This window comes from Stegostoma tigrinum, chromosome 21, assembly GCF_030684315.1.
Source record: "Stegostoma tigrinum isolate sSteTig4 chromosome 21, sSteTig4.hap1, whole genome shotgun sequence".
Classification (NCBI taxonomy): Eukaryota; Metazoa; Chordata; class Chondrichthyes; order Orectolobiformes; family Stegostomatidae; genus Stegostoma; species Stegostoma tigrinum.
In genome coordinates, this window is record NC_081374.1 from 34,119,838 (window position 1) to 34,137,733 (window position 17,896).

Below are 17,896 nucleotides of genomic sequence, written 5' to 3' on the forward strand. Positions count from 1 at the left end.
TTATGCTATCTGAGAGAAACAGATTAGCAACTGCAGTACAGAAAGCAAATTGTATTTCAGTGGTGGCAATGATGGCAGGGGTCGGAGAAACACAGGTAAGGATGGTCATATTCAGAACACCTCTGATTGGAGATTCCAGATGGACTTCGATAGGAAGGTCAAATGAAACTCAAATGTTGATAAGTCAATGATAGTTTACAGGTCTAAAAGGATTAAAGGGCTTAAAGTTAACAACTTGAAAAGGGATTTCCTCAGCTTATGTCATCAGAGTCTGAATTAGCTATTGAACTTGCTTATTTAGAAGTTTTCAAATTAATGCAGAGAACTGAGAATTGATTTGCCTATTACTATTGTTGTACATCAAAATCATTCATGCAAACTGATTGCTCGACAATAATAAATTTCTTTAAAGAATTCTTTGAAGGTTTCTAACATTGCCAGAATGATTTAGTAAGAATAATTGAGTTCACCTAAATTTCAAGCACCCTGAGAATGACTCAGTGGTTTAATCAAACAAGGATAAACACATTTTCAATAGGGTATACACTACAATGATAGAAATAAGCCCAATAACTTTTCTTAATTTGTAAAACAACAAAAAAACACACTGAATACTAGAAAGAGACTTGATAACAAGTGTACACGTGTGAAAGAAACTTGGTGTCTATAGAGTTATTTAAATACAGCAAATAAAAGTTTAGGACTGTTTGTCAGCTGGTACAAGATTATCTGACCATCGCATTAGAGAATGGATGAATTACTTCTTGACATTTTTAGACACATGCTCCTTCGGCGGGGGTAACGGTGGTATCAAAAGCTACCTCTCTAAAATTTGGTGAAAGTCAGAAAATAATAAATGACGACACAGTAGTTTGTTTACATCACTTTTATACTAGTGTCTTAATTCTTACATGGGCTGTAGGCATTTCTGGCTAGGCTGGTATTCATTGCCCATCATTAGTTGCCTGGCAGAAAACGATGGTATGTTAACTTCATGCAAATTAATGATGCACTCCATAAAACATTGTATGGCGTGGAAAATTCTAAGAATGCTGAGCAAACACTAATGCATACATGAGATCAGACTTCACTTTATCATTCATAGCCATACTGTACTACAAAACAAAAATCATCGATCCATACAAAAATTGCCCCATCACTTCACAGCATTTTTGTGAAATAAGAGAAACAACGCAGTAGAAAATATGCCATTTGAAGCCAACCATGGAGAAATTTTGAATTTGGGAGTGAATATACATGGAGAAAGACAGTAGTGATGGAGATAAATTGGTGAGGGAGTGGAAAGTGGTGGTGTTGCAAATAATGCGACGATCTCATACACCACAAGATTCAAGGAGCAACCCATTTGGAAACCTAAGGTTTATAAGCATATTTTAAATGACTGGAAATGTATCTGACATGTTGAAATGGATACTGCACTGATAATTCAAAAGTAAATCAGCTGAAACACTATGAATGGAACTTTCCTACTCATTCTCATAACCATATTCTTTTATCCTGAATTTAGTAATAACCCGTACAGATGAAAAACAAAATCCATTATTGGATCCAGAAAATATTTTATAACTAAAAGTTCAATAACCACGTCTCAGCAATAATTACACATCTGATTGATATTAACTTGCAAAACTAGACCACTTCACCTCAGCCATTCCAGTTATTCACTCAAGTTTTCAGAGTTGAATCAGACTTCAGCAAGAATGTATCATTCTAAAATCTCACACTGTACCTTGCTTATTGACTTCATCTTGTAAAAGATCTTTCATTGCTGATTCCTCTGCAATATCTGATGGGATTTCTCCTTCACTGTTAACAGCAGCAACATTAGCTCCATTATTTATTAAATACCTGTGCAAAGACAAAAGATCATTTTAAATTCCAAATATACAATCTCAAAAACAATCCATTTCATAGGGGCTTACTACAAAGAAGCTCAAAATACACACAAGTATGATGGAGCATGGAATGCATAGCGCAACTTTCAAAGTAAGAACATTGTAAAAACAGCTTTTTATTTTATTTACTTTGCATTGAAAACCAAAACAGGAAAAAGGAATACTTCAAATCAGGGATTGTTGAAGGAATCGTTGCACTTTTGAAAACAAGTCATAGAACATAGAAAAATACAGCGCAGAACAGGCCCTTCGGCCCTCAATGTTGCGCCGACCTGTGAACTAATCTAAGCCCATCCCCCTACACTATCCCATCATTATCCATATGCTTGTCCAAGGACTGTTTAAATGCCCCTAATGTGGCTGAGTTAACTACATTGGCAGGCAGGGTGTTCCACGCCCTTACCACTCTGAGTAATGAACCTGCCTCTGACATCTGTCTTAAATCTATCACCCCTCAATTTGTAGCTATGCCCCCTTGTACAAGCTGAAGTCATTATCCTCGGAAAAAGACTCTCACTGTCCACCCTATGTAATCCTCTAATCATCTTGTATGTCTCTATTAAATCCCCTCTTAGCCTCCTTCTCTCCAATGAGAACAGACCCAACCCCCTCAGCCTTTCTTCATAGGGCCTGTGCTCCAGGCCAGGAAACATCCTGGTAAATCTCCTCTGCACCTTTTCCAATGCTTCCACATCCTTCCTGTAATGGGGCGACCAGAGCTGCACGCAATATTCCAAATGAGGCCACACTAGCGTTTTGTACAGTTGCAGCATGACATCACGGCTCCGGAACTCAATCCCTCTACCAATAAAACCTAACACACCGTAAGCCTTCTTGACAGCACTATCAACCTGGGTGGCAACTTTCAGGGATCTATGTACATGGACACCAAGATCCCTCTGCACATCCACACTACCAAGAATCTTTCCATTGACCCGGTATTCTGCCTTCCTATTATTCCTCCCAAAGTGAATCACCTCACATTTATCCGTATTAAACTCCATTTGCCACCTTTTGGCCCAATTCTGCAGTTTATCCAAGTTCTCCATCTCATCATCTTGCAATAGAACAACACAGCTGGCAAAATTTGACTATACCTTTATATAATTCTGCCCAATAAAAATGATGTAATGATTAAGTCTGTGCTTTGCCGATACCTACGTCAGCCACAAGTGGAATTTTTGAGAACCACCTGTAAAATTTCATTATGATACTCAGAAGGAACTGTCACCTGATGGACCATTGCCCATTCTTCACTGGTTGGTATTTGAGGTAGTCAAACTTTTTAAATTAAGATTTTGCACTGAAAGTGACAACATTGAGGTATCAATTCTGATTCAGTTTGAGCAGGCTGCTTCATCTGACTCTTTCAATCCTAAATCAGTTTGTTGCAATTTCTATTGAAGATGAACTAAACATATCAGTCTCATTCTCTTTTCAGCCTTCATCTTTTGTAGTATTAAATTTTTCAAAACTGAATCCGATAACTGAATTTCCATATTATTGCCCTGTCTCATCAACACCTTTCCTCCTTTTTTAAATAATGGACCTGTGATCTAGGCACTACAAAGTCAGGAAGAAATCTGGGAAGCTAAGATTTCAGCCTTGTTTACCTCAACCACCTTTGGTGAAGCTGCCAGGACATTTCCCCAAAATAAAACCAATTCCCTCCATTGAAACTTGTTCTGTTACAAATGAACTATCACTTTTACCAAGTTAATCTTTCATTCAACTCCATATAACAAGAATGATTATTTTGAATACATTGAATTAATATTTTCTCCTTCATCAACTCCTCTGCAGAAAAATTACATTAGCAGCCAACATCAGAGGCTACTTGCTCCAGTGTCTAAAATTTAAATAAAACAGGTCTAATGGTGACCCCAGGATGAAATCCATCAGGACCTGGAGACTGATATTTTGAGGACATGGATTTAGATCCCACCGAGGCATCAAGGCCTCATGTTCTGAAGCCCAGGGGGTACAGATTCAGTGGAAAAGGACTAGAACTTCAACACTTGAAAGATACTTTTATCGTCATTCTGGACTTTTTAACTTCTTTATTCCCAAATTAGTTGTTTTTTAACTTTAAGTGTTGTTACAGAATTGAAATAGTATCTGTAGACAGGTACCCTGTACCTGAACTGGCACAAGATGTGACATTGCAAACTTTTCACTGCTCTCATTTGAGTGCACATGACAATAAAGGCTATTCTATTCCAATTACAATAAAATAAGCCCATCACAGTTACAAACTGAAAGTAAAATGAATTACAAACAAAATATTGCAATTCTAGTACTGCTGTTGAAAGCTGGTTTCACATTAGCAATTGTGCTCGCTAGCATCTGGTAAAGTTTTTTTTCAAGCAGTGAAAGAAAAGTGATTCTAACTAAAGTTAGAAGGAAGCCACACTTAGCCTGTAGATACTAGCTGGATGCATTGTTTAGGTACATTTCAATACTTCATTATTATTGAGAATCCTGGTCTTAGCCAGGACTGTTTTGTTGGCTTATAATTCCTTAAACTGTTTGGGTTCTCGAACATTGCTTTGAATGTAAGCAGTAGCATTAGGCCTATGATAAAGGAACATGTGCCTGACAATTAAAGGTCAAATAAAATAAGTTTACAAAACTAATGGACCAAATTGATATACATTGCTATTTGTGACAAAATGTATGCAGCTTTGTAGGCCTGCAGAATCAACAGTTAAAAGGTATTAATTCAGCAATTTTACTTAAAATATCTACTTAGATATTAAAGCACTGCACATGTTGACTATTTTGCTTGGTTGTATATATAGTATTACTAAGGTACAAACTGGTCTAGCTCTGTTCAACTTTTGAACAAAAAATTATTTTTTTAAAGACAAGTTTCAAAGGTAAGATTATCTTACTGTTCAGAAAAATGCTTCAAAATAGTATGAGAAAGCATGTTTTAATATTATTTAAAATACAAACATGGAAAATTGCAGTATGTTAAGAAACAGTGATATCTCACTGTGTGCCAGTTAAGAACACCATCTTTGCAAATGTACTGGCAGCTGACCTTGAATGAAGGACACTTAATTTTTCAACTAAAATTTTGGAGGACTTTCTTTTCACCCGCAGTTGAAGTCATATCCACAGCTAACCACTTGACAATTTTAACAGTTAGATGATGGTAGTTTCAAACCTAAATGAAAAATTATTATAAAGACAAGCATGGAGCCAGAGTTGACACACTCAGGTTGGTAATTACACTAAAAATTGAAATTTGAGTAATGACAATTAAGACTAAAACATGTTTTAATGTGCAAGAGTGCACAATGGTGCTTTGCTTCTCATCATTCATCAGTGAATCAGCCCTTCAATTTTTGTATTTTCTACTTTGAATAAATTTCATGCCAAAAAAACTCAGGCATATTCAGTAAAACTGCAAAGTGTCATACTGGATCTAGTACTTATTACCTTGTAACAAATTATTTTCACCTTTGCAAAGAGGAGTGCTACATTCCAGAGTTCTAAACATTTTATAATTAGGTCAACAGATATTTTAAAGATCGCACTGCAGTACCACTGAAACAACCCACTTCCCTATGACCTAAGCTAGCAGCTTTTGATCAGTCACTTATAAGAGTAATAGCTTGCCCAAAGCACTTTAGTGACATATAGGGCAAATGTTTGCAAAAACTATGCAATTTTATTCTTCATGGATTATACCTAGTTCAGGAGTAATCAAAATAGCTACAATCTCAGTACTTTACAGTTTTGTACAATGCAAACTTTATTCATCCTGCTTGCAATACAAGTCTCTGGCACATGATAGGATGCATCCTAACTTGCTGAGGCAAACAAGAATCAAAACTATGGAAAATGCCAACCATAATCTTTTTTGCCTGCTTGCATATAGGTGGGTAATGCTAGAGGTTAGGTGAAATGCAAAATCCCACACTTTCAGTCATTGAGGTTGGAAGGATAAGCCCCAGTATTTACAGGCCACATCATTCTACCTCAACAGCAGGGAAGTTCTGAGAGACAGAAATCTAAGCAAAACTGACATTTGCTACCATGTGCATTAAGTTAGCAGATCATAAAATTTGTTTGGGGGAGGGGGCGTGGGGAGTGTGTTCAATGAATACAACTCAATGTTTTTCAGAAAGGAAAGCAAGAACTTATGAGGAATAAATGATTTCCCTCTGTGTTGGGTGCATTGCTGAGTGATAATCAACCTGAGTGTGTGGACTATGGCACCATGCCTGGCTTTATAATCTAATTTAGTTTGTTACTGACCAACCAGAGATGGCAGTCTGCATTTTTCATTTATGTTTGAAACTACCAACTAAATATTAAACATCGTCAGGTGATTAGCTATGGATATGACTTCAACTGGGGGCGAAAAGAAAATCCTCCAAAATTTTACAAATTTGATTTCTACAAAATCATGAGGGGTATAGACAGGGTGGATAGCAAAAAGCTTTCTCCCCCAGAGTGGGGGACTCAATTATTAGGAGTCATGAGTTCAAAGTGAGAGGAGGAAAGTTTAAGGGAGATATGCATGGAAAGTTCTTTACGCAGAGGGTGGTGGGCGCCTGGAACGCGTTGCCAGCAGAGGGAGTAGACGCAGACACGTTAGCGTCTTTTAAGATATATTTGGACAGGTACATGGATGGGCAGGGAGCAAATGGACACAGACCGTTAGAAAATAGATGACAGGTTAGACAGAGGATCTTGATCTGCGCAGGCTTGGAGGGCCGAAAGGCCTGTCCTGTGCTGTAGGTTTCTTTGGCTAAAAGGCTAGGGTGTCCTTCATTCAAGATCAAGTTTCTAAGTAAACATTTCTAAATTATGGCACTAGCCATGTTTGCACTTGCCTGGACAGCACAGCAAAGGAAATTGAGAGGGTGAGTACAGTAATTGTCTCTCTTTTTTTTCCTTACTCTGCAAGCATTCAAGTTGTCTGCTCACTTTCTAATTGGTCCACACCTATCCACAAAACTTTGCCTACAGATCTAGCCCTTAGCAAGAGATAAAAATCACTTCTTTTAAAAAAGCCCCATCAATTAAAGGTAAACAGGTTACAGACAATGAATGCAGTTGAAAATTTTATATACTGTTTAATAGAAAGAAATGAATAATACAAAACTTACAGATAAAAGGCATGATATTATGAGACATGGCCATCAATGAGGCCCAAGAAAGTGAATTTTAAGGAGAATCTTAAAGCAGAAAAGGAAAGTGGGAAAGCAGAAAAGATTTTGGAGCAAATCTGACAGCCTGGCATCTGCTGCTGATCGTTAAGGGCATAAAGAAAATGATTTTCACCTTTGTAAAGAGGAGTGCTACATTCCAGAGTTCTGAATATTTTGTAATTAGGTCAACTGATATTTTTAAAATTGCTCTGGAGTACCACTGAAACAATAGACGAAACAGAGAAACAATTTAGAAAGAGAGGTCAAAGTTCTAAAAAGTGAGGGAGTACAAATAAAGAACAAAGAAAATTATAGCACAGGAACAAGCTCTTCGGCCTTCCAAGCCTGCGCCGATCCAGATCCTCAATCTAAACCCGTCGCCTATTTCCCAAGCATCTGTATCCCTCTGCTCCCTGTCCATTCATGTATCTGTCTAGACACATCTTAAAATGACCTATCGTATCTGCCTCTACCACCTCCGTTGGCAACGCGCTCCAGGCACCCACCACCCTCTGCGTAAAGAACTTTCCACGCATAACTCCCTTAAACATTTCCCCTCTCACCTTGAAATCGTGACCCTTAGTAATTGAGTCCCCCACTCTGAGGGGGAAAAAAAACTTCCTGCTAACCACCCTGTCTATATCTCTAACGATTTTGTGGACATCAATCAGGTCCCCCCATCAACCGCCATATTTCTAATGTAAATAATCCTAACCTACTCAACCTCTCTTCATAGCTAGCACCCTCCATTCCCGGCAACATCCCGGTGAACCTCCTCCGCACCCTCTCCAAAGCATCCGTATCCTTCTGGTAATGTGGCAACCAGAACTGTTAGCAGTATTCCAGATGTGGTCGAACCAAAGTCCTATACAACTGTACATGACCTTCCAATTCTTGCACGCAATACCCGGTCTAATGCATGCTGTAAGCCTTTATGACCACTATCGACCAGCGTTGCAACCTTCAGGGTACAATGGACCTGAACACCCAGATCTGTCTGTGCATCAATTTTCTCCAGGGCTTTTCCATTTACTGTATAGTTCGTTCTTTAATTGGACCTTCCAAAATGCATCACCTCACATTTGCCTGGATTGAACTCCATCTGCAATTTCTTTGTCCACCTCTCCAGTCTATCTATATTCTGCTGTATTCTCAGACAGTATCCTTCACTATCTGCTACTCCACCAATCCTAGAGTAGTGAGGCTTCAAAATAAATTAAAACAAAGTGTTGAGAATTTTAGACTGCAGACCTCAGCGGACTGTGAACTAATACAGATCAGCAAAGAAAGAAGTAATAAGTAAGTGTGCAGACTGCAATATGGGCAGTGAAATTACGTACCTAAAGTGTCTAGACAGAAACAGCTAGACACCTACCACAGTGGAGTCTGAAGATTACACACAGAGGTGAAATCTTCACTAGCCGACCGGTGAAGGCAAGGTGAAACATGCAATCCTATTAATGGAAATGTGCCATCTTTATATGTGGGTGATTGTGGACAGTACCTCATCTCACTGTTGAACATAATGTCAAAGTTGTGAACAATCAACCCAAGTGGTTGAGAAGGAATGTAAAAGATGAAATGAGTGTGTGTTCATTTAGAAGGCAAATTCATCGAACAATACAGCATAATACTGCGGTGGCTTTGTCACTGGACTAGCACTTCAGAGATTTGAATAATTTTCCAAAGAAGTTAAATTTCAGAGCAGCTTGATGATGTGAATTCAGTTTGAAAACCACTGGAAGTGTTACATTCCAGCAAAGAAATACCGGTTAATGAATATTCTTTGCAACGAACATAGAAATGAGTGAAGACGTTTCTAGACTCATAGATAATGAAAGAACAGTAAAGGTGGGAACGTTAGGGACTAAAAGAAGACCTACGCAGGAAAGAAAGTGGCACGTGTAGGGTACTAAATAAGCACTTGCAATCTGTCATACCAAAAGAGGATACTATCAAAGTGACAGTTAAACAAGAAGCAGATAAGACACTAGATGGACTAAAAATTAATGAACTAAGTCTGAGGAAGGCTGGCAAACTTTAATGTTGATAAGTCACTCGTAACAGATAGGATGTATCTGAGGATACTGAAAAAAGTAAAGGCATAAACTATGGTGACACTGATTACTTCTTCCTTGGCTTGAGGAGTGGTTCCAAAGAACTACAATTGCTACAAGCTTGTTAGAAAATGGCATAAGAATCAATCCAGCAAGAGCAGATACGGTTAAGTTAATCTAAGTGATCAGAACGCATTTAGAAATGCTAATAGCAGACAAAATTAAAGAACCAGTCACTTGGATCAGCATGAATCAATTATTGTAAGTCAGCATGGATATGTTGAAGATAAATTATATTCAATCAACCTGATTTGAGTATTTTTCCAAGAAGCATAGACAGATAAGGTAATGCAGTTGATGTGGTGTACAACAGCTATCTTGTGCAAATCTAAGAAGGTGTCACGTAACAGTCTTGTCAGCAGGTTGAAACCCACGGAGTAAAAAAAACCGTGGCAGCATGCATATTAATTTGGATAAGTAACAGGAAATAGTGATGATGAACATTTGTTTTTCAGACTGAAGAGGCATATGTAAAGTTCACTAAGATTAAAAGTAGGATCACTGCTTTCCTTGATCTATATTAGTGATTCAGCCTCAAGTACACATGTCACTATTTTAAATTTGCAGTGGATAGAAAATTCAATAAATGAGCAATGAGGATACACAGGCTGTGAGAAGAGAACCTACATGGCAAATGAAATTTAAAACATAAAATTACCAAATTATAAATTTTGATCAGGAGATTAAATTATATCTTCTGCGTCATACTGATTCAGTTCAAATGGAATGCAGGAAAAATGAGATAAAGGTTGCAGGACGTATTTAAGAAAAAAAGTTAAAAAGACATATAGCATCCTGACTTTCATTATTAGTGGCACAAAGTTCAAAAGCAAGGAGACATATCATAGCCTTGGAACGTGAGTGAACTGATATTTGGACAGTGGCTAAACCAGAGACACTACACGTGCAGTGTCTCCCAGCTACCTTCCTCCTCTGACGAAAAAAAAACTCTCGCGTGTTGATAATGCAAGTGTATTTCCTTCTTATTTTAAATCATGTGCTGGTAAGTAGAGTGATTTGGTACAACTTTTATTCATTTCATTTATCTAGTATTTGATATTATAGTAGGACTAAGTTAAGCTTGAGGAAAAAGGCCAGAGATCCCAGACCCGTGTTATGCTCCTCTTGCTCAATGTGGGAGCTCAGGGACGCTGCTGATGTCCCTGACTCCTACACGTGCAATAAGTGTATCCAGTTGCAGCTCTTGTAAGACCGCATGACAGCTCTGGACCTACAGATGGACTCACTCTGGAGCATCCGTGATGCTGAGGAAGTTGTGGATAGCACGTTCAGAAAATTGGTCACACCGCAGATTAGGATTGCTGAGGGAGAAAGGGAAAGGGTGACCAAAAGGCAGGAAAAAAAAGAGTAGGAAGGCAATGCAGGTGTTCCCTGCAGTCATCTCCCTCCAAAACAGGTATACTGTTTTGGATACTGTTGGGGGATATGGCTCACCGGGGGAATGTAGCAGTAGTCAGGTTCATGGCACCATGGCTGGCTCTGTTGTACAGAAGGGCAGGAAAAACAGTGGAAGGGCTATAGTCATAGGGGATTTGATTGTAAGGGGAGTATATGGGTGGTTCTGTGAGCGAAAACGAGACTCTCGAATCGTATGTTGCCTCAAAGGTGCATGAGTCAGGGATGTCTCAGATCGAATGCAGGACATTCTGAAGGGGGAGGGTGAACAGCCAGCTGTTGCGGCACATATAGGCAACAATTTTACAGCTTAAAAAATGGGATGAGGTCCTACAAGCAGAATTTAGGGAGTTAGGAGCCAAGTTAAAAAGCAGGACCTCAGGAGGTAATAATCTCAGGATTGCCACCAATGCCACATGCTAGTCGGAGTAGAAATGAAAGAATAGGCAGGATAAATGAATGGCTTGAGAGGTGGTGCAGGAGGGAGGGTTCAGATTTTTGGGGTACTGGGACCAGTTCTGGGGGATGTGGCACGATTATAAATTGGACTGGCTACACCTGGGCAGGACTGGAACCAATGTCCTAGCAGCTGCTTTTGCTAACACTATTGGGGAGGGTTTAAACTAATGTGTTAGGGGCGTGGGAACCAAATGAGGAGGTTAGTGGACTGGAAGGAGGTAGTAACTAAAGCCTATAAGGAATGAGAGAATGAAGTCAGTGTGAGGAAGGGGAAGAGTAGGCAAAGAGCAGATGATGAATGCAATGGGACAGGTGGTCTGAAGTGCATTTGTTTTGATGCGAGAAGTGTAGTAGGCAAGGCAGATGAACTGAGGGCTTGGGTTAGTACCTGGGAGTATGATGCTATTGCTATTACTGAGAGTCGGTTGAGGGAAGGGCAAGATTGGCAACTAAATATTCCAAGTTACAGATGCTTCAGGTGGGATAGGATGGAGGTAAATGGGGTGGAGGAGTCGCATTACTGGTCAAAGAGGATATCACAGCTGTGCTGAAGGAGGACACTATGGAGGCCTCGAGCAGTGAGGCCATATGGGCAGAGCTCAGAAATAGGAAAGGTGTGGTAACAACGTTGGGGCTGTACTACAGGCCTCCCAACAGTGAGTGAGAGATACAGGCACAAATATGTAGACAGATTATGGAAAGATGTAGCAGCAACAGGGTGGTGGTGATGGAAGATTTCAATTTTCCCAACAATGACTGGGATTCACTTTGTGTTAGAGGTTTAGATGGAGCAGAATTTGTAAGAAGCATCCAGGAGGGTTTTCTAGAGCAGTATGTAAATAGTCCAACTCAGGAAAGGGCCATACTGGACCTGGTGTTGGGGAATGAGCCTGGCCAGGTGGCTGAAGTTTCAGCAGGGGATTACTTTGGGAATAGTGATCACAATTCCATAAGGTTTTGAATACTCATGTACAAAGATGAGAGTGGTCCTGAAGGAAGCGTGCTGAATTGAGGGAAGGCCAACTGTAGCAAAATTTAGCAGGAGCTGGAGAAGATGAATTGGGAACAGCTGTTTGAGGATAAATCCACATTTGATATTTGGAAGGCTTTTAAAGAGAGGTTGATTCGAGTGCAGGACAGGCATGTCCCTGTGAAAATGAGGGATAGAAAGGGTAAGATTAGGGAACCATGGTTGACAGGTGAAATTGTGAGTCGAGCAAAGAGGATAAAGGAAGCATACACAAAGTTCTAGGTGACTGAAAACAGACGAAGCTTTGGAAGAATATCGGAAAAGCAGGACCAACCTGAAACGAGGAATTAAGAGGGCTAAAAGGGGTCATGAAATATCTTTAGCAAACAGGGTTAAGGAAAATCCCAAAGCCTTTCATTCATACATAAGGAGCAAGAGGGTAACTAGAGAAAGGGGTGGCCCATGCAAGAAGAAAACAGGGAAGTTATATGAGGAGTCAGAGAAAATGCGTGAGATTCTTAATGAGTAATTTGTGTTAGTATTCACCAAGGAGAGAGACATGATGACATGATGGATGTTGGGGTTAGGGATAGATGTTTGATCACTCTAGGTCAAGTCAGCATGGCGGGGGGGGGGGTGAAAGAGTTGGGTATTCTAAAAGGCATTAGGACGGACAAATTCCCAGGTCCAGATGGGATCAATCCCAGGTTTTGAGGGAAGCGAGACAGGAGGTAGTTGGGGCCTTAACAGATATCTTTGCAGCATCCTTGAGCACGGGTGAGGTCCCGGAGGACTGAAGAATTGCTAATGTTGTCCCCTTGTTTAAGAAGGGTAGCAAGGATAATCCAGGTAATTATTGACCAGTGAGCCTGATGTCATTGGTGGGGAAGCTGCTGGAGGAGATTCAGAGGGATAGGATCTATTTATCTATTGGAAGAAAATGGGCTTATTAGTGACAGGCAGCATGGTTTTATGCAGGGAAGGTCATGTCTTACCAACTTGATAGAATTCTTTGAGGAAGTGACAAAATTGAAAGATGAGGGAAGGGCTGTGGATGTCATCTACATGGACCTCAGTAAGGTGTTTGATAAGCTTCCCAATGGTAGGCTGATGGAGAAAGTAAAGTCACATGGGGTTCAGGATGTACTAGCTAGATGGACAGAGAACTGGCTGGGCAACAGGAGACAGAGTTATAGTGGAAGTGAGTTTCTCAAAATGGAAAGCTGTCACCAGTGGTGTTCTACAGGGATCTGTGCTGGGGCCACTGTTGTTTGTGATATACACAAATGATCTGGGGGAAGGTATAGATGGTCTGAGTAGCAAGTTTTCAGATCATACTAAGATTGGTGGAGTAGCAAACAGTGAAGGGGACTGTCGGAGAATGCAACAGAACACAAATAGATTGGAGAATTGGGCAGAGAAATGGCAAATAGAGTTCAATCCAGGCAAATGCGAGGGGATGCATTTTGGAATCCGATTCCAGTGCAAAATATACAGTAAATAAAAACTCGCTGGGGAAAATTGAAGCACAGACAGATCTGGGTGTTCAGGTCCACTGTACCCTGAAGGTGGCAACACAGGTTTGATAGAGTTGTCAAGGCAGCATAAGGCATGCTTTCATTCATCAGACAGGGTATTGAGTACAAGAGTTGGCAGGCCATGTTGCAGTTGTTTAGGACTTTGGTTCGACCACATTTGGAATGCTAACAGTTCTGGTCGCCACATTACCAAAAAGATGTGGATGCTTTGGACAGGGTGCGGAGGAGGTTCACCACGATGTTGCCTGGTATGGAGGGTGCTAGCTACGAAGAGAGGTTGAGTAAATTTGGATTGTTTACATTAGAAAGACGGCGGTTGAGGGGAGACCTGATTGAGGTCTACAAACTGATTGGAGGTATAGATAGGGTGGATAGCAAGACGTTTCCCCTGCTTCCCAAGAGTGGGGGACTCAATTACTAAGGATCATGATTTCAAGGTGAGAGGGGGAAAAAGTTTAAGGGAGTTATGCATGGAAAGTTCTTTACACAGAAGGTGGTGAATGCCAGGAACATGTTGCCAGTGGAGGTGGTAGAGGCGGGCACGATAGCATCATTTAAGATCTATCTAGATAGATACATGAATGGGCAGGGAGCAGAGGGATACAGATCCTTGGAAAATAGGCAACAGGTTTAGATAGAGGGTCTGGATCGACACAGGCTTGAAGGCCGAAGGGTCCGTTCCTGTGCTATAATTTTCTTTGTTTGTTTGTTCTTTGGTTTGGCCTCAACTGGAGCATTGTGGCTAATTCAAAGCATTGTACTTCAGGAACAACGGGACTGCTTTCGAGCGGATGCGGAAAATCTTTACAACAGTTCTTTGATTCTATGAGAAGTAGGCCATTCAACCCATCCTGCCTGCGCAACAACACTTATCTGAACAGTGGCTGTTTTTCAGACAAAGTGGTGGAGGAAAAGTCGATCTCAATGGCACCAGCACACTTAGTAGCAGTTTATTCCATATCCACAGGCAGTTTCACAATTTTACAGTACAGTTTTATGTAGAAAGGAAAATAGGAGAAGTAGGCAATTTTCCTGTCACACCTTATTTCCATTTAATATGATCATGGCTGACCGTCTACCTCAATGTCATATTCCCACACTCACACCATAACTTTTGACAGCTTCAACTTTTTCAGTCTTAAATATATTCAGTAACTTTACCTCAAGAGTCTTCTGAGTTTGGGAATTCCACACGCTCACCACCTTGAATGATGTCATCTCAGTCCAAAACAGACTACCTTAACTTTGTTCTGCACACCCTGACCAGGAGAAACACCCTCCCAGCATCTAGCCTGTCTAGCCCTGTTAGAATTTTATACATTTCAATGAGAATCACATTTATTATTCTAAACTCCAATGAATACCAGCTTAGTCGACCCAATCGCTCCTAATATGATAAACTTACCACAGAAATCATTCTGGTAAACCTTTATCGCACTCCCTTTGTGGCAAGTATATCCTTTCTTAGGTAAGGTGGCCAAAACTATACGCCATACTTCAAACATGATCTCACAGGCACTGTACGACTGAAGTAAGACTTCCTTGCTCCTTCAGCAAACCCCACTTGCAATAAAGGCCAACATACCATTTGCCTTCCTAACTGCCAGCTGCATCTTTATGCTTGGTTTTAATGACCGGCGCACCTTTGTACATCAAACTTACCCAATTTATCACCATTTAAGTAATACTCTGCTACTGTTTTTCTGACCACAATGGACAACTTTATATGCATCCATATTATATTGCATCTGTGTATTTGCCCATTCACTCAACTTGCCTGAATCATCCTGCAGCCTCCATGTCTTCATCACCACACTCACACACCTAGTGAACTATTCAATTCCCTCAACAAAATTGCTGACAAAAATTGAGTAGTAGCTAGGGCCAAATACTGACTGCTACAATACCCCATTTGTTACTGCTTTCCGATCCAAAAATGGTCCACTTAGTCCTATCTATTTCCCATTTGCCAACCAATTTTCAATTCATCACAGTATATTACCACCAATTCCATGTACTTTTATTTTCCACAATAGCCTCTTCTTAGGTGGGAGTTTATCAAAAGCTTTCCAGACATTCACATACATTGGCTTTCCCCCATCTATTAGTACCATTCTCAAAACACTCTATTTATGTCAAAAATTATTTCCCTTTGCTAACTCCATATTGACTTTCTATAATAACACTGGTATCTTTTAAATGTCCTGTTATCATATCTTTATAGCAGAAAATAATATTTTCCTCACAGTTATGTCGGTTAACTGTCCGTAATTCTGGTTTCTACCTCCTTCTGTTCTTAACCAATGCTGGGACAGTTCCAGGATCTTGAGAATTTCAGGAATAGGTTCATCGTTAGGTGCAAGGCAAAAATAGGTTCTTGTGGGACATGACAGGCAAGGCAAAGGGGATGTGAAGTCACTGCTGGAAATGCTTTGGTTACAAGGTCGAATACAATAAAGTGAGGGAAATCTCACCAAGATACAGAGAAGATGAGAGCACTACTGGGGAAAGAAAGGGTGTCTGATAATTTCACAGGTTACACAGAAGTCAAGAAGGGATATAATGCATAACGATTCGGGTCGTAACAGGTTGTTTGTGACTCTCACCAGGCAGTTCTGATGAAACATCATTGCGCTGAAACATTAACTGTTTTACTGCTCAGATACTATCTGGCCTGCTGAGATTTTTACAGCTTTGTTCAGCATCTGCAACATTTTTCTATTGTTTGCAGGTTATACAGGATTTCGATAATTGCCACAACAGATGGCCTGATTAGATGGATTCAAACATGAAGTTACAGGAAATATGTACATACATATCAGAGGGAACATTACGTTCAAGGACTTGAACTGAGAAATGCAATGATTTTTCTGGGATTCTAAGGATTATGTGTTTGTTTGTCACAAAATATACTTTGTAGGAAAATTCATAGAAGCTAGATACAATTTACTTTGACTCATGATATGAAAGTAATTACATCTATTCAGATTTTAAAATAATTAAAAACGAGGGATTAAATCAATTTCATGCTGGAAGCAAAAACTGAAATTTTCTGCAAACATGGAATGGTATTGACTTGAAGAAATTATTGAGTGCTAACAAAGTTAAGGTCGGCAGCAAGCAATTACACAGTTATTGCCACCAAAATCTGCAAAATGGCAATGATTCCTCCTTATAATTCAACTCTTACATGGACAAAAGCAGCTTTTCCAAAGTATGGAAAAGAATGTCATAGTTAACGTGATAGAAAAGTATATTGTCATATAGCATACATCACAACAAAAACAAATCACTTTACGAAAGCAAACACTCAGAGAATACAACTGACTACAAAAGTTGGTATTTTCATAAACAGTGAGAAATATTTCCCCAAAGTACGCGAGTAACCTAACATAGCACAAAACGACTATCCACTGGTTACAGTTTTAATAACACTGCTGGAAATCACAACCTGAACTGGAAAGTTTTTAAAAAAATCAATCAGAAAACTATTTTAAACACAAAAATTAGATTAACATTTAAACTTCAAGCACATGGAAAACAAGTTTCTCCAACTCTGGAACATAATGCTGAAGATTGTGGAGAAATGGGATACATGTGATACAGCATAAATTTAAAAAGGGTCAGATAAGGGATCGAGAAATGAGTCAAGAGAGCACAAAGCCTTCTGACTGATTTGCACCATAAATTATGTGTTGTTGTACACATGGACAAAATGTCAAGGTCCTTGTTTTTCCAGAGACTTTTCCATAGATAATGGAGTTAACAGCTTGTGTTCATAAAAAAGGTTTCAGCAAATTGTTATAAAAAAAACTTACTACATGAACTGCATTCTCCTAATTGTAGATTGTTATGATAAATATGAAGTCCAATACTTAATGCAATCTTTATTATGGAAATTATACCAATGAAAAGAACTGTATCGACAATTCCAAAAATCTTTTTACAGAAAATCATAGCACAGAAGAAAACAAGAGAATCAAAGATTGTTTACAGCTGCACTCCTTTTCCTGTAGTTTTGCAACAGTTTTCCTAGTTTTGGGTCAAAAGGGGCTGCGAGGAGAGAGGGTCACAGGCAGAGGGGATGGAGATGAGATGAAAAAGGGAGCGGGGGGGGGGGGCAGAGAAGACGAGGAAGGAGAGAAAAAGAAAAAAAAGAGAACGGCACTCCTGCTCATCACAGTGCCGAAAAAAAACAGTAACCTGTTCCTCCCAGCTGTTCTCTCCTTCCTTTAATTAGCAGGTTCTCCAGATGGACAGCATCTAAAATTAAAACTGATCAAAAATATGACTCATGCAGCTTTATTAAATT

General features: G+C 39.7%; 1 protein-coding gene across 5 annotated transcripts in view; it reads right to left on the minus strand.

Annotated features, from left to right (window-relative positions):
* LOC125462731 (protein phosphatase 1 regulatory subunit 12B-like) overlaps positions 1 to 17,896 on the minus strand; it is a 227,466-nt gene that overhangs the window by 149,407 nt on the left and 60,163 nt on the right. For all 5 annotated transcript variants that reach the window (XM_048553013.2, XM_048553012.2, XM_048553010.2 and 2 more), the window contains one exon: positions 1,751 to 1,869. In XM_048553013.2, coding sequence (XP_048408970.2) covers positions 1,751 to 1,869 — 119 coding nt within the window. The remainder of the gene's footprint in view (positions 1 to 1,750; positions 1,870 to 17,896) is intronic.